The sequence below is a fragment of the Dermacentor andersoni genome, chromosome 1, assembly GCF_023375885.2.
Source record: "Dermacentor andersoni chromosome 1, qqDerAnde1_hic_scaffold, whole genome shotgun sequence".
Lineage (NCBI taxonomy): Eukaryota > Metazoa > Arthropoda > Arachnida > Ixodida > Ixodidae > Dermacentor > Dermacentor andersoni.
This window is the reverse complement of record NC_092814.1, coordinates 413438712-413466559: the sequence shown is the minus strand read 5'-3', so window position 1 is coordinate 413466559 and position 27848 is coordinate 413438712. Positions and strand designations below refer to the sequence as shown.

The 27848-nt window shown below is 46.3% G+C and overlaps 1 protein-coding gene across 6 annotated transcripts in view; it reads left to right on the top strand.

Annotated features, from left to right (window-relative positions):
- Vhl (von Hippel-Lindau protein) overlaps positions 1 to 27485 on the top strand; it is a 162258-nt gene extending 134773 nt beyond the window's left edge. For 4 of the 6 annotated variants that reach the window (XM_055064904.1, XM_055064907.1, XM_055064903.1 and 1 more), the window contains one exon: positions 24610 to 27485. In XM_055064904.1, the coding sequence (XP_054920879.1) occupies positions 24610 to 24737 (128 nt within the window). In that variant the 3' untranslated portion in view covers positions 24738 to 27485. The remainder of the gene's footprint in view (positions 1 to 24609) is intronic. The other 2 variants (XR_008609902.1, XR_011892124.1) reach the window with 2 other exon arrangements.
- The last annotated feature ends 363 nt before the right edge of the window (positions 27486 to 27848 follow it).

Here is a 27848-nt window from a genome sequence, read left to right as displayed (position 1 = left end):
AATCTTCTTCGACAGGAAAAGAGCATGTAGCAGAAAGCTCCCGCAATGCAGTGATGTACTCATTCACTGATTCACCAGCTTGCTGAACTCGCCTACTGAAACGATGCCGTTCGGCAACAACATTGCTTGTTGGCGAAAAATGAGCGTGCAGAGCGGCGACTGCGATATCGTACGACGATACTTCAGGCCTTGTGTCGCCTGTGCCCTTGCTATCTTCCGACGTTTTCTCAGTAGCAGTTTGCTCACCGAGCTTGACGTTGCCCAACGATGGAAGTGGTAGTGTATAAAATATGCACTGACCTTCTATGCCGAGGCTGTGAAGAAGTAGTGCTTTGCGACGATCCGGCGTGCAGTCAGAGGCCCCCGAAGCAAGCAAGTAGTTCTCGAAGATGCGGAACCATTGCGGCCACGCAACAGCAGGCCGACCAGGCACAGGCAGGAACGGGGGCGGCGGCGCGAGTCCAGAAATGCTCATGGCGCCGGAAAGCAAGTGGCAAAAGTCACGCCCCCCGAAATGGTCCCACCCTCGTCGCCAATGTTGTAGCGGCAGATGCCGCCCAAGTACACGAACTGCTAGCAACCAAACAATCTCCCGTTTATTGCCACATACAGTCATATATATACACATAGCGACACTGGTGCCTCTGGCGGCAGGTGATCCCCAAACCGGAACCGAAACCACATATACAACACTATGGAAAGAAGAATGATGGGTGTAACGCTAAGGGATAAGAAAAGAGCAGATTGGGTGAGGGAACAAGCGCGAGTTAATGACATTTTAGTTGAAATCAAGAAAAAGAAATGGGCATGGGCAGGACATGTAATGAGGAGGGAAGATAACCGATGGTCATTAGGGGTAACAGACTGGATTCCAAGGGAAGGGAAGCGTAGCAGGGGGCGGCAGAAAGTTAGGTGGGCGGATGAGATTAAGAAGTCTGCAGGGACGACATGGCCACAATTAGTACATGACCGGGGTAGTTGGGAGAAGTATGGGAGAGGCCTTTGCCCTGCAGTGGGCGTAACCAGGTTGATGATGATGATCATGATGATGACTTAAACCGAGTGGCACTCTCCGTAAGTGCACTTAACTTGCCCGCTTGACAGCGGTGTTAAACACACTATGTTACTAAAATGGCGAATTAGACATCGCCTTTAATTGTAAAGCATTTAATTTACCTCTTTATTTAAGCTCTGATTCATATAGATTCCAACATGTGCGCTGGAGTTGCATGTTTTCTTTCATTTGCTCATTTAAATTTAATAAACAACCAATTACTACTACTGTTGTTCCCCTCTATTCGGTTCTTTCCTTAGGCTGCGATCCTTACATTGTGGCTTCACTTGAAAGAGATGAATCGGCAACAGAAAGATACAAATACAAGTGAGTAAGGAAGCGTTTCCGTTTCTGGCATCTGCACACTATGTGTGTTCATGCTCTCTCTAGCAAACAGCAGACTTGAAGACCTGCCATGTAATTGCAGCTCGCTACTTTAAGAGACAGACGAGAGCCTTCTCACAAACAAGGACCCCCCTCATTATGGCACATGCCTTTTGTATACCATTTGCCCAGCTCTTGCGAAGCAGGGAAACGATGACAATAGCCAAAATCAATGCCACCTGTGTGGCGCCTCGCGGGGGGCTAAACCTCTTCTTTTTCAGCAGGAGAAGACGGTTTCGATGGGCGATTGCCATGTTCGTCGCCACATAAATAGCTTTTCGTGTTTCCTTGATTGCAGGGCAGGCTCAAAGATGGAAGCAGACGGGAGAAAAACTCCGCTGCACGAGGACGAAGCAAGCTGTAAACAAACACAGGGTCACAGATGAGGGATTTTATCTGCTAAACGCCGATGTGTCGCGTATTTAAAAAAAATTGGCAACCTAAATTGGTTCTGTCTAACAGCGAACACTTACGTATGCACTTTTTCAGGTCAGTTGCTCTATTTTACATTTGTTTTGGCGAATTTTGCCTTCTACTTTCATTCGCCAACATCGCTTTCAAAATCTGGCTCGTCTGACCACAGCAACTCCTCGCAGGCTGTGTCGACTACACGGTCGGCAGCGTTCGCCCGCTCTTGGTTGCATGGAGTGTGGTGTGATGAATACACGGTGGCGTTTTGCGCTAGAGTTTTCATCACGCGAGATTCGTCTCGAAAGTCCATGGAGGTTGGCCTTAACACAAATGTACTGCAACAAAGCTGAAAACCATCTGCCATTGTGAAACATATTTTAGACCCTTGCCCATGTTCTTGCTAAAATATTGGGTGCGTGTAAGCTTTCTACTTTGTTTAAGAGCTTTCATGTCATTTCTACATTCGTTTTCTACTTTGGACAAAGGAAAGTGGGTGCTCTTTTGATTTGGAGGCGTGTTAGACTCAGGTAAATACTACTGCCAAATGTAAGGGGGTGTGCATTGGAGTTTTTTTCTGCTGCTTATGTAAATCAACCCGCCGTATAATTTTATCAGTTTGGTTAGTCCTGTCAAGGTCGAATTAATGGAAGTTGTCTAATGTGCACGCAAAGTACAGAACCTGAGTGCTTCTTTTCTTTGTCATTTCACCTCCTTTGGAGTGTTGCTGTCGTGACTGGGATTCAACACGTGACCACAGGCTCAGCAGCGCATCACTTTAGCCACTGTGCTCTGGCAGGATTGATTCCGAGTTGTCCACCAGCACTTTATTTAGGTATTTAAAATCAACACACACACACACCCATCGGACTTCCTACTGCCGCCAAGGATGAATCATAGGCTGAAGTTTATTGTTCAGTCACTCCAGCTTATTTCCTTACTGATGTCTTCTTAACCCTTCGAGGGTCAATTTTTTTCGCCATATGCGACCGCCCAGGGTCGTTTTTTTTTTTTTTTTTTTTTTTTTTGTAGATTCCAATTCTTCTTAGGGACTTATTTCAGAAAAAATTTACTGTAATTTTTCTAGGGTGACGGTAAAGTGAGAAAAATATATTTTGCGTTGGTATATATGTACTTTTCATTCATGAATAACAACAATAAAAAAGCAAATAACCTTATAAGAGTAACAAATTTGATGCATTGTTATACACATAGTTCAAGGCTTTGAAAATGCGCGCACGAAAATATTTCGCAACTCTCGCCTGTTCCTGCTCTTACACTAATATTTACGTCCATAGCGTAATCGAACTGCATAGGTGCGCGCACTCAAGAAAGCTGTGTGGTTGTGTGCCCGTCAAAAAGCAAATGGTGTGAAAAACTTTTGCTAATCCATCTTATCGCCAACCAGAGGCAATTAGTTTTTGCGAGTATCCAAAAAAGAAAACGAAACGGAAATGCATGCACGGCGGCATCCTTCCTATGCGCACTCTTGTAAGCACGGGCAAGAAACAAGCGGTAGCCCTTTGTACGATTAGTAATGAGATAGCAATCAGTTTTGCAAGCGAAAGAAGCCGAAACCGCTTGTGGAACAAAACACAAACCGCCGCCCGCTAGCGCGCGCTCCAATGTGCGAGCAGTAGTATATAGATGCGCAAGAGCAAACTAGCTCTAAAACAAACCATGCAATAGAAACCGAGAGATGGAGGTGCGCGAAAAAAATTCCCTGTATTCCCACATAGTGGCAGCACATGCCAGAAAAGGAAAAGATAGGAAATCGGTGCGCTTTTTAAACATACAGACGGCGCCGTATATTTACGTCATTGGCCCTCAAAGGGTTAAATTGCCATTGCTGAACGGAATACTAGCCCATATTGACTGGCTTGCAAGTTGTTAATTGAATGCTACACTTGAGCACTATTGTCTTGCCTGGGCGATCAGTGAATACAGTCAAACCCGTTTCTAATAAGATCGATAGTTCCGCAAAAAGTAGTCATTATATGTGACTAGTTTGTTACATATGAACTCGCCCTTAAAACGCTAAAGGAACCGTACTGGCGCTGGTGTCAGCAGTTGCAGTTCGGCAGCACTGTGCTCTGAAAACCAGATTTTCAGTGTCATTTTTGTTCCTGCACCTAGCTGCAAACTTCCGTTGGTAATGTCCATCTAAAGAAAGAAATGCATTGCCATGTACTTTTGTCAAAATGGCGCCCGTTTCCAATCACCTGTCATTCCGAAACTGCAAGCGCAGCCGCCATTTTTTTATTTAAGAGCTTGTGATGCATTTTACTACCAGCGGGACACAACTGTTCTGCACACAAGAGGAAGCTTTCTAGTGGGCCGGAAACAAACTTAAGAAACTACTGCAGCAGGCTGCCTTTCTGCAAAGGTCTTGGACATAATGGTCTCTGCATTACGACTGCATGTCTGCCACGCAAGAGCCCTAAAATTACGGTACCTATGTTGGTTCGGGCGAAAAAAATGACATGTTCAAAAGGCAAACCACCATGAACCGTTGTCAGCAATTGGCAATGCGTAAAAAAAGCACTATCGAACTGTGGTCTCCTGATAATGGCGTAGTAGCGGCCAATCCTTGACAACTTTGCATGGTGGCAAAGCATGGTGCAGCATTTTCGCTGACTGGAGTGGCCATTGTTTCCATGGTGGAAAGACAGGTGGTCATTCCAAATCATTGAAGCAATAATGCACATGGTCGGACAAATGCGCAAAAATGAAAATGATGCCATCGTGACATCTGATATCGCACCAGCACATGCCCTGCCATTTTGTTCATGCTCTGTGCGGCACACCCCTGCCCTGGAGGCGTGCCTGGAAAACACCTAACCACGCATGACCTCTTCCAAACTTCATGCAAGGCTGTCACTCGCTCATCTTGAAGGCCGTAACAAAGTCGCGGTTGGACTAGAGTGGGGCGCAGGGTGCCATGCATCCAGTTTGGTTCCGTGCTTTAACACTTTGCATGTGCACTCTTTTTACCATTACCGATTTTAAAGCATTCATTCTAGCACTACAGCGATCTAAAAATTATATCTGGAAGCTGTTTTCATAGGGAGGGTCATAAAATTGTAACTGCACGGAAATGTGGTCATTATAACTGGTAGATCATGTGGGAGATACGGGGTTCTCCTCCGTACTCTTGGGACAAAGGAACGACAACACAGTAGTGCAAACAGTCACAAGGGCATTTATTGCACCTTTCGTAGATCAATGCCAGCTAGCCGAGTTGCAATCCACAAAACATGCCGATGGGCGCATGACAAATCTAGAAGTCCGACTTACCGCGACCGCATTGCGAGCGAATATGTTCGCCCCATGCTGGATCCCAACGCCTGGTCGCTCGCGCGTACTGTCACGCGAACGGTGTCCAAGGCGGCCACGCGAGACGGTCTCGCAGAAGCATGGTCGGCGCACGCGCGGGCGGCACGTCCGTCCCGCTCGCTTCCCGAACCCAAAGAGGACGTGCCTTGTCTCTCGGCGCCCGAGTAACCCCGCCGCGGCGCGACAGTCGCGCCATCTCTCGCACCGCGCTTGTACCACTCCGACCGCCGCGGGCGCCAGGCCACGCGAGCCGTGCGGGAAAACAGCATATCAGGGGATGCGCTATGCGGGAAAAACATCAGGGGACGCGCGAGAGTCGCGCATCCCCACAATCATTATATCTGGGATCGTTATAAGTGGGTTTAACTGTATTTCACCGATTTCTTGCAGCATTGCTTTGGCCTCTCTTCTTTTTTTCACCTTACTCAGTTGAGTTTATGACCACACTCCTGTGGCCCATTCTTAGTACTGTTCTGTCAATATTGTCAATATTTTGACTTTGTGGAGACCATCTGATTCCAACTTGGTGATGACTCCCTGTGGGGTTCTCTCTTCATAGTTTAGCCTGTTGACATGAAATATATTCCTCCTCTCACACTTCAAATGCGTAGTCAACGGGACTCATACTCTTCTTCACATCAAATGGTCCTCTACAACTCATTCCCAGTTTGTTGGATTCAGCATGACCAAGGCTTTGCCCATTCTTAGTACTGTTCTGTCAATATTGTCAATATTTTGACTTTGTGGAGACCATCTGATTCCAACTTGGTGATGACTCCCTGTGGGGTTCTCTCTTCATAGTTTAGCCTGTTGACATGAAATATATTCCTCCTCTCACACTTCAAATGCGTAGTCAACGGGACTCATACTCTTCTTCACATCAAATGGTCCTCTACAACTCATTCCCAGTTTGTTGGATTCAGCATGACCAAGGCTTTGCCTTTGACCTAGAGAACTCTTTTTCGGACTTATCCTGTCATAATACTACTTGCACGATGGCTGAGTTTTGGTGAGGCTCTCACGGGTGATTCAGCACTACTCTTTCAGTTTGTGTCTAAATTCCTACAGATAGACATAGAAGGGCTTCTGCTTTCATTCCGATGGGGGTGGAATATAAAAACCCTTGTGTACCTTGAACCCAGCTGGTCAAAATTAGTACGAAGTCTACCACCATGATGCCTTGCAGGTGCATCTGCATCAGCAGGTGTTTGATGTGTTGTGACACTATGTACCCAAGCACATGGGGGTTGGTAGCAGGGCAAAAACCCCCCCTCAGTAACAAGTTACCACCCAATAGCACTGACAAGCTGCCTATGTAAACTGTTTAAAAAGATGATTAATCACCGTTTGTTGCACTTTCTCGAATCCAACAAGTTGCTTGACCCACATCAATGTGATTTCAGGTTAGGGCGGTCGACAACTGACCACCTTGTATATATCGAGGCTAACATTCGGGACCCATTTGCGCATAAACAGTACTTTTTGTCCGTTTTCCTTGACATTAAAAAAGTGTACGACACCATGTGGCACTACGGAATGTTGTGGGTTGTCAGGAATGGGTATGCGAGGGAACATGTTAAGCAATATTGAAAGCTACTTAACAAACTGGAGATTCCGTTTTCGAATTGGTAATGCTTTCTGCAGGTTCTTTATTCAGAAAACTGGGGTGCCGCAGGATGGTGTAATTAGATGTACCCTTTTTATTATAAAAATGAACTCCTTGCGTTCATTGATTCTGCAGGGTATATTTTATTTTGCATTTGTGAATGATGTGCAAATTGGATTTAAGTCATGTCACTTCTCAGTCTGCAAATGACACATTCAGCTTTGCCTGAACAAAGTGTCAAAACAGGCTAACGAAGATGGGTTTAAGTTAAATCCCAGGAAAGCTCGTGTGTCTTCATTACAATAAAGAAAGGCCTCGAGCCAGAGGCCACTATCAAATTCCATGTACAGCATCTACCTCTAAAAGTGGAGCAAAAGTTTTTAGGTGTGATACATGACACTAAACTATCTTTTATTCCCCACATTAAGTATCTCAACGTTAATGTCTAAAAACAATGAACACTCTCAAAATACTGTCACACACAACATGGGGCAGTGACAGGAAGTGTTTATTAAACCTATACAAGAGCCTGCCTCATTTGATCACATTTAGATAACAGTGCTCTGGTGTACCACTCTACCGCACCAGCCGTGTTAAAGATGGTGGATACGATTCTCCATTTAGGCATCTGAATGGCCACTGGTACCTTCAGCACAAGGCCTGTACAAAGTCTACGTGGAATTGAATTAATGGTCACTTAATTTGCGTGGGTCATACTCCAGTTTTACTTATTTTAGTGCATTTGAAGCCTGAACACCTCTGCAGGGTGCGCAAGGGTCCTTGAAACCCTTCAAAATTCTTGAAATTGAAAAGTATGTTTCAAGGTCCTTCAGAGTCCTACTTCCCCTTAAAACCCTTGAATTTCTGGAGTAATACAGCCGAAGGTCAATTTTGTGACCAGCTTTTTATGATGGCAGATCAGTGTGGACCCAGCAAACTCCTTATTTTAGAAACAGTGATATAGCAAAAAAAGAGAGAAAAATCCAGATGTTGCATGCCACACACCTTCACCACACTCGCTTTTGATCCATGTGCTGTTGATGTAAAGATATTGACACAGCATGGAAGCGGATCTTTGATTGGAAAAATTGGGAAAATGATTTTTTCCTCATGAAGTTTGTTTCTTTTTCTGGTTGCGTGATAATGTGAAAAAGCTTTTAAGGCCCTTTCTGTGCATGAAAAATATGTCAGCGACTGTACTTATTTGCATAAAAGGTCCAACTTGAATATGACCAAGTACTGAATTTACCAACTTCATTATGTCTACGTTTAGCTGTAGTGTTTTGGAAATGTTTAGTAAAAATTTGCTACATGGGATGCTGCTGTGCACCTTTGAAAAAGCTTTGACAGGGCCTTGAAAGTCCTTGAATATCCTTGAATTTCTTTCTCTGAGACCTGTACGAACCCTGCCTGTTATGCGACCATCCAAAAACAACGCCATATTTATTTTAACGCAAAGCTTTCTTTGCCTCTTCCTTCGACTTTCCCACTGCTGGTGCTACCGCTGTAGGCTGCTGCTGTCGCTCACACTGGTTCAGAGCATGTATATAGATAACAGGGGCGAGTCAGAGAGGAAAGGGGACAGGAGAAACTCGTTTTTACCCCACTGCGTCCAATGTGCACAATGCCCTCTGCAGCTCCCTGGCCGTCGCAACATTAGCCGCTTGACAGCTGTAATTATCCGTGACTCCCCTCAGAAGCATTGCAGAAACTGCAGCGCTTCCCTTTCTACTAACCAGCGAGGCCAGAAGGGACGCAGATAGAACTGCAGAGAGGGAGAAGAGGCAGTTCCCATACAAGAGAGGGGGGAGGTGACCTGAGAAGGTAAGGAAACCCCACTACTATACGAGAGCGATGCAGGGACTCAGGATAAGCTTAAGTTCAAGGTACAGTAGAGTATGTTGCTGCTATTTCTGAAAAATAAGCGCCATGCAAATATGTAAAGCGGGCAACTAACGCAGGGCGTGCAGAAGCAGAGCCGCATTAATTAAAGTGCACCGCAGGGTCCAGGAGACACTACGAAAGCGGTCGACCGTCAAATTAACAGTTCTGTGCCCGTCGCCTTAGCTCTGCGGCTGTGGCATTGCTAGACGTCGTGGATTTGATCACAATCGCTGCAACCGCATTTTGACAGTGGCGAAATAGAAAACGCACATGCACTTATACTTTGGGATATGTTAAAGAATGTAACGGCGTAAAAGTTAATCCGGAGTCCGCCACTACGGCTTGCCTCATAATCCGAGTGTGGTTTTGACACGTACAACCCCATAATCCAATTCAAGTTTTATACTTCTGCCACAATGCGATGTGCCATGTGAGGCAATGACTATGCTGAACCCTCTCAGAGGTTATGAAATATGGCGCACAGCAACTCATCAAGCAAACACCTCTCCCTGTGTGTTCTGTGTGCTACGCAGACAAACAGCAGTGGTGCATGCAAGGTAACATTTAACATCAACTCACCACTCTCGTGTTAGCCAAAATGTGAAAGAAATTAAGCTTTAGCCATCAACATCACTGCTAATTATCGTCAATCAAAGCATCCAGCACGGAAAGCTTCACTTACATCGGTTCCCACAGCACGTGGTGTCTGAATAATTTATTTATTTATTTATTTATTTATTTTACCCTAAGGGTACTTTACAGTACATTACAGAGGGGAGGGGCAATCGTACATGAATATACCAGTCTGATAATAGGCGAGGAATAATTGAGAAATAACATGGGTAAACAATATAGCAGAAATACATGAGCAAATAAGTGCAGAATTACAATAATAGATTCAATAAATATTGCTACGGAACAGCCGCCACAGTGTGGCTGCACTGAGGAGAAGGAAGACGACGTGGCCACCGCTTGATATAGCGTCGCCATCATTGCCACTGTTTGTCTACGTGTAAATATATTGTAAATAGACTCGTACGTCAGCTACACGTAACATTAATTTGGTGGAGGTGGACGTTCCCCGTACCCGTCACGGAGCTTCGCAGCGGTCGCAACGGCGACAGTGCAACTTCGGCTCCTGCTGGCGGCACTTCATCTACGCAACCGTCTCCGCCTGCAGCCCCGACCTACGTCGCCATTTCCCCACCTCGGGATCCTGGTGTTTTCAACGGAGTCGGCAGTCCTGATGTTGACGACTGGCTCCGCTTATACGAACGTGTCAGCACCAGTCACAGGTGGGATTCGACTATCATGTTCGCAAACGTTCTTTTCTACCTCGACGGAGCTCCACTTGCATGGTTCCAGACTCACGAAGAGGAGACCTCGAGCTGGGATCTCTTTAAAGAGAAGCTCCGCGCCCTTTTTGGCAATCCCTTTGGTCGTCAAGTCAATGCCAAGAAAGTCCTAGCGACACGTGTACAGACGTCGACCGAGTCCTACGTGTCCTACATTCTCGACGTCTTGGCCCTTTGTGCCAAGGCTGACCCGACCATGCCTGAGGACGATAAAGTAAATCACGTCCTCAAAGGGATTGCTGACGACGCCTTCAATTTACTGGTGTTTACCAACGTCACCAGCATCGATACGATCCTCAAGGAGTGCCGCCGTCTTGAGCATGCTAAAAGCCGCCGGTATCCCAGCACATCACGCGACTTCCCAACACAGCTGCTACGTCATCCTGTGACGACCTCTTTCACCAGCCGTCGCGATGTGACAACTTGACCCGCATCATTCGTCGTGAGGTCGAAGCGGCACAACCGGCGGCCCCTTCATTTCCGTCACCTGATCATTCTCCGGTGACAATCTCCTTGATCCAGGCCATCGTCCGTCAAGAGTTATCCAACGTCGGCCTGCACTCCATTCATTCCGCATGCTTGGAACCTCTCTCCACGCACGGCCCCACCGCGCCCTTCTTACTCTTATGGACAGCGCAACCCCTCCGAATGGCGAACCGTGGACGACAAGCCGATCTGTTTTAACTGCCGACGCATTGGACATGTCGCTCGCCACTGCCGCAGCCGCTGGACTTCCCCGACACGCTATTCTCCTAATTACCACCCTCGCCCCTCTAGTACGTCCTTTTCCTTCGCCCCTTCTATGCCCACCCCATCATCTGACCCTGCGACGCCTTTGACACGACCCCGCTACTCCCGCTCGCCTTCTCCCTCCCGTCGTCAATCTCGCTCGCCCCCGTCTCGCCGTGCTCCTTCTCCGACCTACTCGCCGCACCCCTGACCAGAAAACTAGACAGCGCAGCTTCTGGAGGTGAAGCTGCAAAGACGACATTGGCTCAAAATCCTCGCTTCACCTTACCGACGAACAAGAATCTTTTGGACGTTCTCGTCGAGAATGTTCCTGTGTGCGCGTTGATTGACACCAGGGCGCATGTGTCCATTATGAGTGCTGCTCTTCGCCGTCGGCTCAAGAAAGTTCTGACACCTGCCCCGAACCGATTTGTACAAGTCGCCGACGGAGGGACTGTCGCTATTGTTGGCATGTGCTCTGCCCGACACACCGTCATTCTCTTCACCGTCATCGAGCATTGCCCACACGAACTCATTCTCGGTCTGGATTTTCTTGCCCATCATTCTGCCCTCACTGACTGTTCGGCCGGCTCACTTCGCCTTGACTTGCCTCTTCTTGCCGACCCTGTGGACCCGCCTCCCGGCCATCTGAGCTGCATAGATTTTATTCGCCTACCACCTCACTCTATGACACACGTAGACTTGTTCTCCTCACCAGCTGTACCTGACGGCAATTACGTGGCCGCACCGATTCCGGCCGTTATGCTTACACATGGTGTTATCGTGCCGCACACTGTGCTGAAAATTACTGGCAACCGCACCTGCCTTCCACTCGTCAATTTCGCGCTAATCGCGCAAGTTCTGCCTCAGGGGATCTCCTTGGCTATAATTCGCGCTTTGCAGGATGATGAGGTCGAGCCATTCACAGTGAAAGATCGTTACAGCTCAGCCCATACCGTGACGTCATCGCACAGTCCTGACGTCTACATTAAGAAGATGGTCTCCTCTGACCTTACACCTGCTCAAGCTGCAGCCCTTTGCCGCGTTCTTGAAGGCTATCGCGACATTTTTTACTTTGACAATCGACCCTTAGGTCAAACGTCCGTCGTGACCCATCGCATAAACACTGGCGATGCGAACCCTATTCACAGACGTCCATATCGTGTTTCTGCGTCAGAACGAGCTGTTATCCAACAGGAAGTCAAAAAGATGCTTGCAAAGGACATTATCGAGCCTTCCTGTAGTCCCTGGGCTTCTCCCGTCGTACTTGTCAAAAAGAAGGATGGAACGTGGCGTTTTTGTGTAGATTATCGCCACCTGAACAAAATCACAAAAAAGGACGTGTACCCTTTGCCACGTATTGATGACGCTCTAGACTGCCTGTCCGGTGCCACTTATTTTTCTTCTATCGACTTACGGTCCGGATACTGGCAGATATCCGTCGACGACATGGACAGAGAGAAGACTGCATTTGTTACCCCTGACGGCCTTTATCAGTTCAAGGTGATGCCTTTCGGTCTCTGTAACGCGCCCGCCACCTTCGAACGAATGATGGACTCTTTGCTTCAGGGGTTCAAGTGGTCCGCCTGTTTGTGCTATCTGGACGACGTCATCGTTTATTCACCCACATTTGACACGCATCTAGACCGCCTTTCAGCGATTCTTGACGTGTTCCGCCGCGCCGGTCTCCTGTTGAACTCGTCAAAATGTCACTTCGCTCGCCGCCAAATCACCGTCCTTGGACACCTCGTGGACGCCAGAGGCGTGCAACCTGACCCGGACAAAATTTGCGCCGTTACGAACTTTCCTGTTCCGAAGTCTACCAAGGACGTTCGTAGTTTCGTAGGGCTGTGCTCATATTTCCGACGCTTTGTGAAGGATTTTGCGACCATCGCCCGTCCCCTTACCGACCTCTTGAAGAAAGACGCCCTATTTTCTTGGGGACCTGAACATGCCGCATCTTTTTCGCAGCTGACTACTCTCCTTACCACGCCTCCAATTCTGGCCCATTTTGACCCGTCTGCTTCAACGGAAGTTCGAACTGATGCCAGTGGTCACGGCATAGGAGCAGTATTAGCACAACACCAGCGTGGACATGATCGCGTTATAGCCTATGCCAGCCGACTTCTATCACCCCCCGAGCGCAATTATTCAATCACAGAGCGAGTGCCTTGCTCTTGTGTGGGCTGCTGCGAAGTTTCGTCCATACTTGTACAGACGCCCCTTCTGTGTCATCACTGATCACCACGCGCTCTGCTGGCTATCCTCGCTCAAGGACCCCACGGGACGACTCGCTCGCTGGGCGTTACGCCTGCAAGAATATACCTTCTCCGTGGTATACAAGACGGGACGCTTGCACCAGGATGCCGATTGTTTGTCCCGCTACCCCGTCGACGACCCGGCTGATGCGGACACCATCACTTGCGTTTTCTCTGTGTCCCAGTTGCTCGAAATCGGCAATGAGCAACGCCGCGATCCTTCATTACGAGCCCTCATCGATCATCTGGAGTCAACGCCTGGCGACGCCTCTCTCCGGATGTTTCTCCTTAAGGAAGGGACACTATACCGTCACAATCTCGATCCACATGGCCATGACCTTCTGCTCGTAGTTCCATCACACCTGCATTCGACTATCCTCCAACAACTTCACGACGCTCCCGTGGCTGGACACTTGGGCGTCTCGCGCACATACGACCGTGTACGCCGTCGATTCTTTTGGCCTGGTCTCGCCCGCTCCGTGCGGCGCTACGTTGCCGCTTGTGAGCCCTGTCAGCGCCAGAAGAAGCCCTCCACACTTCCAGCTGGATGTCTTCAGCCGATCGACATCCCACCGGAACCCTTTTTCCGTGTTGGTCTAGACCTTCTTGGACCGTTTCCTCTCTCGGGCTCCGGAAATAAATGGGTCGCCGTCGCTACTGATTATGCTACGCGGTACGCAATCACCAGAGCCCTCCCGACAAGTTGTGCTACTGACGTTGCTGACTTTCTGCTCTATGACATCATTTTAGTGCACGGTGCCCCGCGCCAATTACTCACTGACCGTGGCCGCAGCTTTCTGTCGGCAGTCGTCGAGGACATTCTCCGCTCCTGCTCGACTAAGCACAAGTTCAGCATGTCCTACCACCCACAGACCAACGGCCTCACGGAGCGCCTCAACCGGACCATCACCGACCACCACGACTGGGATCTTCACTTACCATATGTGACGTTCGCGTATAATTCATCGCGTCACGACACCGCCGGCTATTCACCATTCTATCTCCTATATGGCCGAGAACCCACGTTGCCCTCGGCCACACGTTCAACCACTGAATACGCCCGTGACGCGATCGCACACGCCGACCACGCGCGCCAGCTCGCCCGCACCCGTCTCGAGGCCTCGCAGGAGCATCAGAGACGCCTCTATGATTGCCACCATCGCGACGTACAATTTACTCCGGGGTCTCTGGTGCTTCTCTGGTCCCCCATTCGACGTGTGGGCCTTTCCGAAAAGCTGCTGTCGCGCTACACTGGCCCATACCGTGTGGTGCGACAAGTGACCGATGTCACGTATGAAGTCATCCCCGCCAGCCTCTCAGCGTCGTCGTCGGCTGCAAGTGACATCGTTCACGTGGCGAGACTAAAGCCATATCACACACCTTTCGTCGCGGATGTGTAGATTAAGCACCGGGACGGCGCTTCTACTGCCGGGGGTGATGCTACGGAACAGCCCACACAGTGTGGCTGCACTGAGGAGAAGGAAGACGACGTGGCCACCGCTTGATATAGCGTCGCCATCATTGCCACCGTTTGTCTACGTGTAAATATATTATAAATAGACTCGTACGTCAGCTACACGTAACAATATATAAGACAACACACAGAAATACAAAAAAGAGAATTGAGTTGCACAATAATTAAAGACCAGCTAATCAACTGCTAAGGTGTCTTTAAGACATATGGGGTTGCGGATGCCTGTCGTAGACCCAGGGAGCTGGTTCCAATCTCTTGCAGTCTTAGCCAAAAAGGACAGTGAATGGGTAATTGTGTTACTTTTAGGGATGTGAACCTTGTGACGGTGGTCGAGGCGCGCTGATATGAAAAGTGTGGCATGTATCAAAATGATAACAGATATGGATTGTGGTAGTAAATCTTATGGAAAAGACATAGGCGAGAATATTTCCTGCGAGCGGCTAGTGAAGGAAGTTGTAATGATGCTTTCATGCATGTTGTGCTGGATGTTCTTTGGTAATTAGATAAGATAAAACGGGTGGCGTGGTTTTGTATTGCCTCATTGTTTGGGTTAATGTAACATGGTGGGGCTCCCACAGCGCTGATGCATATTCAAGCTGTGGCCAAACGTATGTAGTGTATAAAAGTAGTTTAGCGGGAGATGGTAGTGTAGCAAAGTTTCTACAGAGGTAACCTAGAATGTGGTTGGCTTTAGGTTTTATATGTTCAGTGTGTTTATCCCAAGATAAGTTGCTGGCTATATGGACACCTAGGTACTTGTATGATGTTACTGATTCTGATGGTTGGTTATTTATGAGATAGGCAGGATGGGCCATGTTAGAGAAATTCGCTTGCTGATATTTAATTCCATCTACCACACTGTTTCATAATCGACCTACAGCAAGAGAGCCTTTCTCACTGTGGGTTGGGAAGCTACGTAATGAAATTGACGTCCCATTGCTTGAACATTGCAGCTAATGCCACCAGCAAAGCTGCTACCTCCATGGCAGCGGTGGGTGGTAGAATCTGACATCATTTATTGAGGTCACGAAACACATTCCACAGACACACATTCAAGTGCACTTTTTAGAACTTGAGTCAAATTATTATTGCCACGAATTTTACACGGATGTGTCAAAGTCGCATGCAGGCGTATCTAGTGGTCCTTCGGTCCTCTTGGTCCTTCTTTCTACGAGTCTGACGTTCTGCATCCTCGAACAACTATCATTACAGCAGATACCTATGCAGAATGGTCTGCAGTAAAACACATTAAGCAATTCAAACTACAAAAGGCAATAATATTTACTGACTCGTTAAGTGTTGTAAAAGCTTTACTGTCTTTGAAAGAGCACAAGAATACAACTTTTGTTAGGCTTTGTTCAATATTATGCACTATTTATTCACCTCAGCAACATGTGGTAGTATGCTGCATACCTGGGCATAGAGAGATAGAGGGTAATATGCTTGCCAACATATGCTACATCACTTGCATCGGAAGCTGCTAATGCTACCGCAGCTCTCCCTGCCGATGATCTTAAGCCTTATTCTTACCTAAGAAACTGAAAAACCATTGGCAACATCTGCGAGTAGCTGAAACAAATGATAAGCTCTTTGTAATAAAACCATAGTTAGGTGTTTGTACCACCACAACAAAAATGTGTCGCGTTTATTTCACATTCTGTTGACTCGGGATAAGGTACACATATGGCACCCATAATTTTCTGCTGACTGGTGGTGAACTTCCAACCTGTGGGAGATGTGGCGAGAGGCTCACAGTCTTTCATGTTTTGATAAAATGTGAGGAAGCAGAACCTCGCCATAAAAAGTACTTTGCTTTAGCCTGTAGACATCACATCCCTCTTCACTCACCAATGTTCCTTAGTACAGACCCAATTTTTACATTAAATCAGTTTTAAGCTTTTTACGTAATGTTAGCACATTGCAGGTCATTAGCCAGGAGATCACAGCACGACATCTCATTAGATGCCACTGCTGCAACAGTACTACTTCGTGTAACATGGGCTTCCATGCTCTTGCATTTAAGGGTGACGGTTGGGCAGCAGTGCTACTGGCATTCATCCTTTAGCTTATCACCCTTCATAGCTTGCCTTTTATGTCGTAGTGCACCTCATATGTCATCGTCATAGGTTTAATGCAGATATAGCATACTTTACATTATTTACAGCGAATATTTTTAGCTCACTGTACAGCTATGTCACAAATACCCTTTTTCGTTGACCGCACCATCGACTTCCTCACATGATTTCTTGCCATTCTTTGGCCATCGTTGGCCCGTGCACTACGAAAAACCATGTCGTCATCCCACCATCATGTGCCTCATTATCAGATTGTGGTTCTGGCATGTAAAACTCCAGAATTAAATCTTTTTCTTTGCTACAGCATCTGGATATTGAGTGGCAACATCTACCATCGTGAGGATCTACTTTTTTTTTTGTTGCTTAAAGCTCGTTTAATAAGACCTAAAATGTCAACCATGGCATGTGAAATGGTTGGTCAATAGTAAGCATGATCTCTGCAGGTGCTTTTGACAACAACCCTTTTGGCCTTTGAAACATCACAGGATTGCATAAGTCATCTCATGTCACTCTGCATCCCCGGCCAGAAAGACTTGTATGAAATACTGCTTGTAGTCTTCCTCACTACTTGGTGTTGGACGATAATGTTGTTGTGCACAAGGCCAAGGACTGAACTTTGCAAGCTTAGTGGCATGGGTAGTTAGTGCGTTTCATTCCATGGTTGGTGCTGACAACCTGATACAGTAATTTGCCAATTTTCATGCACGGATCTACGGTTCCTACTGTGAATCCATTCACCTTGCTAGCATTGCCACAAAGTGTTACCTGCTTGTTTCCTTTTACCCAGTTCAGTCGCTGTTACATTGTGGGCTGTGCCTGAGGCTGTTATTACTTCTTTCTTGGGCAGTGGGAAGTGCGTAACAAGGCCAAGGGAAGGCCCGCCACAGTGGCTATGGCATTGCACTGCCGAGGCCACAGGTTTGATCTCTGTCAGGGTGGCTACATTTCAATGATGGCCTAGTGCATAAATGCTCATGCACTTAGATTTAGGTGCACGTTAAAGAACCCCAGATATTCAAAATTAATCCAGAGTTCCCCACACAGCGTGCCTAATAATTATGTTGCAGTTTCACATGTAAAATCCCACAATTTAGTTTAAGGCCATGTGAAGCATTATTTCCACGACAAGAGTGTGTTGCCATTTTGCAGAAATTTCGTTAACTTTAAAAAAATGCAGTGGTACTTCCTCCTATGTTTCCTATGCGTTTAGCTGATTTTGAGTGGCAAGAATAGACACTTAGCTTAGAGAAGTTTTTGTGCAGGCATTCTGTGCACACTTTGCGTGGGCACTTTAACCACACCTTGTTGCACTAACAGCTTTGCCGTAAAATCTGAACAAAACCGAACATTGCCATGGTGTGCAATGTTTAGTGTTTTATGCTCCGAAAACGTTTGTGGTAGGAGAGCTTGCATGCCATGCGGACAAATCTCTCTCCTCTTTCCATTGTTAAAGAAATTGCCCAGAAAGCCTAAAGTTGAGCGTTGGGCTTCTAGTTAGTGCTGCATCATCATCACATTCCACATTACATCAAACACAATAGAAATGGACACTTGCAGTGATGAACTAACAGGAGTGAACACACACAGCGTTGAACAGCTGGAACATTATCTCAGTTCAATAAATGCTGCGAGTGTCCATACTTTCTGTCTTGTTAGAGACATTGCAAAACTTTGGTAATCCATGAAATTCTTATTTTGCAAAAGTTTTTGGAGAAACCAGGTTTCTTCCCATTACCAACCCAAGAGGTGCGCTACGCACTGGGTTATTTTTTTAAAGGGTCCTTTACCAGACCACATAGCGAATTTTGGTTATACACTGAAAATTGTTACATGCCCTGTGGGAGCATTCTACCGCAAGAATTTTTCAAATTAGTTCATTAATAGCCAACATAGAAATATTTCAAATGCTGCGAAGCCATGAGTTCAGGTGGCAAGCATCACCTCCAACACAGACACTCTCTCCACTTGCCACTGTCTAGCCTCCACCAGTGAAAATCCTTCCATGCGCTCTTCCAAACCAGCGCTGTAGGATCAAGTGCCACATACATCATGGGCCTCGGCTTTATTTTTTTCTCGTTTTTCTTGCTGCTCGGCGCACATCCGGTGATGATCTCACGCGTGAGCTGTTGCGTTTGTCTTGTTAGCACACGATTTTGCGCGCTGTGCATGAGAACACCTGACTAGCAGTATAAGTCAGTGCTACACTAACTCTGAACATGATCACAGAGCGTGATCACGTGCTGGAATACCGTAGAAAATGGCAGTTTCATTCTCTGCGCGCTTGACTGTACGTCATGCGAACAAGCAGATGAAACAGAAGTTCCGTATTTATTCGAATCTGGGCCAATAGTTTTTTTCAAATAATCATATTCCAAACTCTAGGGTCGGCTTAGATTCGAGGATTTTAAAAAAACGCTCCATTTTTTCATTGAAACTGCTAAATATGGTGCATAGCTAGCGCCATCTAGAAAAGTCAGTATCGCAGCCGCTACTAGCCGTTCCAGTAGCCAACCGTACACAAGTGAGGTGGCCATTTTGACCTCTGTCGTGTCAGCCGCATCGGTGTGCGGCGTGGTGTTATTGCGATGGCACCAAACAGGAGACGCCACTACAGTGCCGCTTTCAAGCGAAAAGTTGTGATAGCCGCAGAGGCATCGTCGAACCTTCAAGCCGGGCGGGACTTTGGCGTCGACGAGAAAAACGTCCATCGTTGGAGGGGACAACGACAGCAGCTTTTTGTGTGCAGCGCAACGAGGATGGCATTTAGCGGACTAAAGGAAGGCCGTCACCACGAAGTGGAGACAGTTTTGGCCGACTTTGTTCGGACGCAGAGAGCAGCCGCCCTTCCAGTGACAACAGAAGTGCTCCAAGCGAAAGCTAGGGAACTTTCGAGGGAGCGAGGCCTAATGCCAAAAGATTTCAAAGCCAGCCGGGGCTGGCTTCAGAAATTCATGAAGCGCTTTGGCTTCAGCCTCCGAAGTCGCACTTCAATCACCCAGAAGCTACCAAGCGATTGATTTCGAAGAAAAGCTGATAGCTTTTCAGCGCTACGTGCTGCGAAAGAGAGAAGCGGCAGGCTACAATCTTGGGCAAATCAGCAACGCCGACCAGGCGGCTGTGTATTTTGATATGCCAGTGGCGTACACCCTGAATGAAAAGGTTGCCAAGGAGGGGAAGGTGCGCTCTGCGGGCTACGAGAAGCAGCGTGCAACTGTGATGCTGTGCAGCACAGCTGATGGACATAAACTCCCTCCATATAGGATATTTAAAAGGAAGACACTGCCTGCCTGAGAAACTTCCCCAAGAAATGTCATATTGCGGGCAAATGAGAACGGGTGGATGACGGGTGTGATGGTGGAAGAGTGGGTTAAGATTGTGTGGCGACGGCGTCCAGGAGCCCTTTTGACAAAGAACTCACTCCTTGTCATTGACTCTTACTGTGGGCAATTGACCGACAACGTGAAGGCTGCGCTCGCCCAAGCGAACACGAACCTCGCTGTCATACCGGGCGGCATGACAGGCCAGTTGCAGTCACTTGATGTCTGCATCAACAAACCTTTCAAGGATCGTCTGCGGAATTACTACACAGACTAGTTAACTGACGAAGACCACATGCTAACAGCAACGGGCCGCATCAAACGTGCATCGCTATCGCAGCTGGCGGGCCGGGTAGCTGCAGCGTGGGACGACATCCCAGGTACTTTGATCGTGCACGCCTTTAAAAAGTGCAGCATATCTAATGCGCTTGACGTTACCGAAGATAGTGCACTGTTTGAAGGTGACAGTGACAAGGAACACAGCGACTCTAGCAGCGATGATGACGTTGAATGAGCTGTGTATGTTCAGATTCAATAAATGCTGTTTGCATTTTGTGAACGCTGTCTTCGCTTTTTTGTTCGGCCTTCATTCGAGGTAATATATATATTTTTTTTGTTGGCTTCGGACTTTAGGGAGTCGGCTTAGAATCGGGGTCGGCCTAGGTTTGAGTAAATACGATACATCTCTCTTGTTATGGTACGAAGTAAAACAAAGACACGTAGACATTCGGTTTGTAGGTTTTATTATTTCTCTAAGCTAATTTGTCTATTGAAGCAACAGATCAAAGAACTGCTTTTGCCTTGAATAATTCTCAGTCACGTGCCACTGTGAGTGACGTCACAGCACAGCGAGCGACGTAGGCACACTTGCGCGATTGATGCCGACGGCACCTGCGAGGAGAAGGATGCAGGGTGTGTGGTTTGAAATTTCAGCTCTTTTCGTGGCATGTAGCAGTGTAATACTTTGCAGGCATGATGATTAGCACGCATTGTATGCACTGTGCTTCTCAGTTCAAAATGGCAAGACTTGGTGAGGAGCCCTTTAAACGAAGCTTTCTTCGCTTCTTCCTTCGACTTTTGCACTGCTGCTGATGTCGCTGTCTTGCATGCCACGTTGCATGGTGGTCGAGAGCACACGGTAGGAGTGTGGGAGAAGAAATGGGCGATGTCAGAATGCATGCCTCGTTTGAGGGGAGCATGGCCACAGTGCCTTCTGCCTGCAAAAGCATTGCAGAAGCTGCAGTGCTTGACTTTGTGATCATGCGCAACATTCAGCAGAGGGAGTAGAGGTAAAAGGCAGGGAATGGATAGAACCGAATGCCCTACACATTCAGTCACCGATACCTACATCATGGCAGCTCACCTACACGGTGCAGGAGAGGGGCAATGTGACATCAGAAAGCATGTGTCATCTGGGGTCTCCTTAATAAAGGAAAGGTTACTACTACACACAGCAACAATTGAGGTCTAAGTTGATAACTTAATTCCAGGTCCGGCACTTTTCTGCTATTTCTTACAAAATAAACATTATGCCCATTTGTACTGCAGAGAAGAGACGCAGGGCATGCAGACGCAAAGCTGCATTAAGGCACTGTGGTGTCAAGACAGCACTACCCAAGTGGCCGCCCAGCTAATCAACACATCTGTACTCGCCATGGTAGCTGAGTTGCTCAAGGTCGCGGGTTGGTGGCCGCATTTCGACGAGGGCAATATGCAGTAATGCTCGTGTACTTGGATTTAAGTGTATAACAGCTGTGTCTTACCAGCACTCACGTACGGGGCAGAAACCTGGAGGCTTACGAAAAGGGTTCTACTTAAATTGAGGACGACGCAACGAGCTACGGAAAGAAGAATGATGGGTGTAACGTTAAGGGATAAGAAAAGAGCAGATTGGGTGAGGAAACAAATGCGAGTTAATGACATCTTAGTGGAAATCAAGAAAAAGAAATGGGCATGGGCAGGACATGTAATGAGGAGGGAAGATAACCGATGGTCATTAAGGGTTACGGACTGAATTCCAAGGGAAGGGAAGTGCAGCAGGGGGTGGCAGAAAGTTAGGTGGGCGGATGAGATTAAGAAGTTTGCAGGGACAACATGGCCACCATTAGTGCATGACCGGGGTAGTTTGGAGAAGTATGGGAGAGGCCTTTGCCCTGCAGTAGGATGATGATGATGCTGACTTGGATTTAGGTGCCTGTTGCAGGATCCCAGGTGGTCAAAATTAATCTGGAGTCTCCCACTACGGCGTGCCTGATAATCAGATTGTGGTTTTGGCATGTAATGCACCGTAATTTAATTAAATTGTAACGCTTCTGCCGTGATGTGATGCACCGTGTGGGATAATGACAGGCTATGAACAATGGCCCACAACAATGCCTCAATCAAAAACGTCTGTGTGTGTGTGTGTTCTGTGTACTACACGGACAAATACAAGGTGTGCACACAAGGGTAACATCACTTCACCACTTGCATTGAACCAAGCTCTCAATAGCTTCAAAGGTCGCCATCAACATCACTGTTAGCATCAATTAATGCAAAACGCTACAAAAAGCTTAGCTTACACCAATTTTTTTTCTTTTCAGACACTGTCATGCCATAGCTGAGGAAGTGTCCCCAGCAATGTTATCATATCTTTTGTTGAAAGGAGTCTGCTCAAACATTCAAAATCTCCTAGAATCCACTGAACATTTCTGTTAGTCGTCTACATGTCCCCTATAAATCATTCAAAATGAAAAAGAAGTTCGAAACTTGCAAGTATTAATGACAGCTAGTGCAACACCAAAGATGGGATCAAGTCAACAGGTCTATGACACTCGTTTGCATGAAGGCTTGTTGAATACTGTTTCAATAATGCTCCATGCCTTACAATCAGTTTTGCTGACTATAGGGCAAGTACCCTACGGCAGGTTATATTCAGCATTTGGCTGCCTGGTGGGACCTTAGGGCTATCTGGCAAATTTTCGACAAAATGTAAGGCAATTTCGTAAGCCTCGGCATTTTTTATTTTGACTGGAAGTAGGCGCTACAACCCTCTTCTGGAAACATGCACCAACTAGCCCCCCAACAAGTATTACTCAGGCTCTGGAACATAAGAAAAGCCGCAAAATCTAGCCAGCTGTACACAGTCCTTAACGTTACAGTGCAAACACTTAAGACGATCCACAAAAAGAAAGATACGACACACACAGTGCCAGTGTGTGTCGTGTCTTTCTTTTTGTGGATCGTCTTAGCTGTTTACGCTTTAACGTTAAGTTCAGAAATATGTACCAACTAGGCCCAAATGAAGTGTTACCGTACACAGTCAAATCATGGATGCGACGTACTTATCACAGTGTATGATTCTCGCTGATTGACTTGGGAATTCGTGTGATAATAGGAAAAGATACAAATGAGTGAGGATGAGAAATGGTGGATGGCACGCAAGAATTCAAGAATATTTCGAAATTGGCCCAGATTATGCCATCTTTATCACACCCTAACGCAGAGGATCTTCTCTAGTATGACTAATGTAAAAAAAGAAAAGTCGAATAGATGGGGAGCTGAAAGCTCGAGTGCCATCCTCATTGATCGGTAAGAACAGTGTAAATATGAGCATTGAAGAACGGCATAATGATCAAAAGGAAATGCACTAAAGAGACACTTGGTGGGTGTTTTAACAGAGCTTAAACAGATGTCTTCGCTTTTGTTGTTTGTTTGTGTTCGTAATAGCTGTGCAAGACAGCAGAATTTTAGGAATAAAGTGCAAATAAATCGCCTATTGAGCTTTGCCCTTTGCTACCATACAAATAAATTATGTTTTTATTTGTGTATTACAATCTTCAAAACATTATCTTAGGCGACATTGCAGCAATTTGTTGAAAAATTTAATTTGAGCTATCGAAGACTGCTTGGCAAACGTATGTGTGATGTAAGTTACATGAAACTCAATTAGAAAAATTGCTTGTTTTGGTTGAATATAATGGCGCTCCATTATTTATTATTAACATTCTTCTTGCCTAAATAATGTAACTATTTGCACATGAAATTAGTACATAGGGTAAAAGGTAGGGTCTTGGTGAAGTCTGCGCAGGGCAAAGTAGGCTATTTTTGGCTGCACATAGGGGCCATCTTGAAGATGGTTAAGAACACACTGCTTACAATGTACATACAAACAGTCATTTTATTGCAGTATCGACTAGAAGCCACAGTCAGTGCCATGCAACTGCTACTGCTACCTGCCACATGCTCATTTTTATTGCTACATGCGAGGAAAGATTTGCTATTGATTGATTTCACTAATAGTGTTCCTAAAAAAAGTATTCAGAGAATCTTTAATTCAGAATGTCATTGTGTTTTTGTTGTTAGATTTTTTTTCCCTTGCATAACTTGCGCACATTTTCACGACTTTGAACATGTGTCATGCGATTTACATGTTTCAAATTCGCTTATGCTCTTTCTGCCACGTCACTTTATGGTTTCCGTGTATAAAACTTGCCGATGCAGTGTTCTGTGGTGTTTGCTTTTTGTAACCTCGAGCTTCACACTGCCAAATTGTATTAGGAGCAATCAATTTATTCTAGCCACATATTCTGATCTCAGAAATAAACTCCCTTTCTCTGGACCTTGAGCCTTTGCACTGTCAGCCTGGCACCTTGCAAAGGCAGCCTTTACAGCAGGTGCACATTAAAGGTAACCGTGTGGCAGCGTTGTCTTTCTTTTCGTCCACATGGGACTCTCTTTTCTAATGCAGTGTGCTCGCTGAAGGAGAACTGCTTCCAAGAGATCCGGCGCTGCATCGTGTCACCCGAGGCCATCCGCCGAACAGGCATTCCACAGTCGCTGCAGATGGACTACCTCATCTTTCTACAGCAGCAATGAAGAGGAAGCGATGGCATGGGCGCCGTGTGCAGTGGTGGACGTATGCGTTCCCAACTTTGGACCTACACCGCTGATGTGCAGCCAGTGCGCATGTGACATTCAGTGGCAAATACAAGCAGGGGCTGAAAATACGCACACTTTAGCAGATATGAAGGCTTTTTGTTATCAGAAGAAAATTGGTCAACTTGCAGCAGGGGTAAGCTCGCTGCTTTCTTCGCCTCCCCTGAGCAGGCTTGTCTTCAAGTTGGCTTATCTGCATGCTGGGTTTTGAAGCGTTAGTCAATGAGTGTCACTTGTGTGAAAAGAAGTGTTTATTTTTGAAATTAGATTCTCTCAGGTTTTATGACTTCATTGTGAAAGTGCGTGTAAGTGGGTGTGTGAATGTGTTTGGTATGTATATGTTTGGTGTGAATGAAAGGCAGAGTGAGGGGTGTAAACCAGGAAATAGCAGCACTGTTTGGAAAAGGACAAGCTACTATCAAGTTGTTGGCCTGTTCTTTCCTGACAAAAAGAGGAGTTCTGGGTGTAAAACTACTGCCGGCAGTGTTGGAGTAATATAAGTGGCCATTGATCAAGTTGTTGTTTCCAGACTATATATAAAAAGAAAAGAACTTGTGGAGCACCGGTATCTTCTTTATGTAGGCCTTGTCTTGCAGTAAGCCAGCTATTTTTGCTCTAAGTCGTAGCATGTTATTGTGCAGAGCTGCAAAGGCACAAACATGGCAGGGCAAACACATCAAGTGCAATGTGCCGCCAAGGTGATTTAGTCTACTAATTATGAGTTGTATTTAAAAACTTGTTGATTGGTTGGCTGATGGAGTGATGCTTAATGTTTCTGAGCAACTCGTCAACTATGCAGGGAGTGCCTTAATGGGGGGGAAGCCCTTTATTAATTTTGGCCAACAAAAAGGTTGGTGCACAAGTGTTCTTGCATTTTTACCCCCACTCGAATGCAGCTGTGGTAGCCAGGAATTAAGAACCCTTGGCTTTGGAGCAGAATTCTACACCCACAGAGCCACCGTGATGTATAGAGAAGAGGAGCAAGGACATGCAAGCATGCTAGTCAGTATTCCGTGGCGTACACTGTAGCATAACTTGACAAACAAGTGACAAATACAAGGTCTAATTTCCAGTCTAACATTACTTAGTTTTCATCCCCATGCACATAATGGCACAGTTTCCCACAGTAAAGAATTGTTCGCATTTTTTCTAACCTACCTTTTGTTACTTGATTTTATCTTAAGGCATAATAATGACAGTGTCTTTCACAATAAAATTCACTTGGAAGAGAGCGCCATTGTTGAGTTTCTCGCCTTCTTGTCTAGAGTTCTGCTTTGCCACACACTAAGCAAGAAAACTAGGCTGATGAAATGCCAGGCATGAGTCAAAATGGATTCCTGTTGAGCCCACAGCTATACTCGTTGAGGTGTAGATTAAACAGTCAATCCCAGTTGGTTGATGATTTCTGGACCCATGCACTGGGCGGTCCATCACTATTGTGGGTGTGATTCCTGGCCACTGCAGCTGCATTCCAACCATGGCAGTGTGGCCAGATTTTTATGCTCATGAGAAAAGGACCCCAAGTAATCTGAATTAATCTTTAGTCTTTGGTGTGATGTCCCTGGTAGCCACTTTGGTGTAGCATGGGGATGCCAGATTCAATCACCAAATTAACACAAGTGCACTTGACTGAACAAGCCACCTAGCATGACTTCACTCCGCAGCACGCAGGAAGTTGCATGAAAACAAAATGTTCTAGCTTCCTATATCCTACAATAATGCATTGCATCATGCACATTTTCCTGCTGTTGTGAATGTGCGTATACGAGGGTGCACTGATTCATGCAATGGGATTAAAATATTCACTGAGGCAAGCTAGCCACAAGATACTGGTGCAAGCCGCTATATAAGTGGGGCACATGTGTAATAAGAGTGCTGTGGCAGTCGTACTAGTGCTAAACATTTCCTTATGAGGCAGTGTACATGTCCAAGCGCCACGATACACAGCTGCTGAACTTGGAAGTTCACTTATGTTTTACAAGGTACCACATATGTGCCCAGCGCTTTGGCAGAATTCAAGCTTCGCATGGACTTCCACAAAAGTAGTTGTAAACAACTTTGTGGAACTGTTCAACAAGCGGGGCACCCACATGCATCCAGTCAGCTGTCATAACTGGCATGAAAGCTTGCGCCTTGTTTCTCCTGCAGCATTTAACAGCAACACACTGCCCTATTTATTGTTTGTGCTTGCAGTATATTTATGAGGATGTGCAGGTTTCCTTTGTTTCATGGTCAGGCAATAAGTTTCTCAATATTCTTTGAAGCTTTAGTTTTCATGTGCTGAGGTTAGGTCACATGTGCAACGGTGAAAGCCTGCCTCATCTTGGCCATGAACTTTCAAGCCGCTAGGTGCATAGATATGTACACAGGTGTGGGGAGTAGGAATGTGGGATTTCTAGGCATGCTTCCACAATTTAACAAGTAGAGCATGCTGTGCCGAGGAAATTGGGTTTGAAATCAACCATTGGACATGGATTTTTGAGTCATGCGATAGCAGTTAGATAGCAACATGTCAAAGGAGCGTTAGTAGGCTAAGAATGTTAATTGCATTAAAATACATATGTCTTCATTGGTAGTGCAGCAACCGGTGCCACTGGCTCCTGCATTTATGTTTCCTTGTCATTTTTTTTAAAGAAAAGTGTGGTCAAGCTCAACTGTGATTTAACAATAAAAAAAAGGAAGACATGTTCCAAGTTTCGGTGTCATTTATTGGGCATTTGCAAATGAACGTTTAATGCAAAAGTGCCTGCACCAAGATTTCTGGTACATCTGTGTGCCGCTTGCCCTTGCAACCTTTAATTGTGAGAGTGCTGTGAGGGGGGAGGGGGGATCATGGGAGGTGGGGGTGGTCTCGTGACAAATGTGCTGTATGTATATCGCCTTCAGGTGCTGTGGGCACAATTGTGCATGCCAAGTTGCTGTATGAAAAGCAACATTATTGATGAAAACACTGATATTTAAAATGTCTTACAAACATCTTCAAATCCTTCCGATTTGACCTGCGATATAAGTTTGAATAATATGTGTAAGGTGTTTTAGTAAAATGAGTTG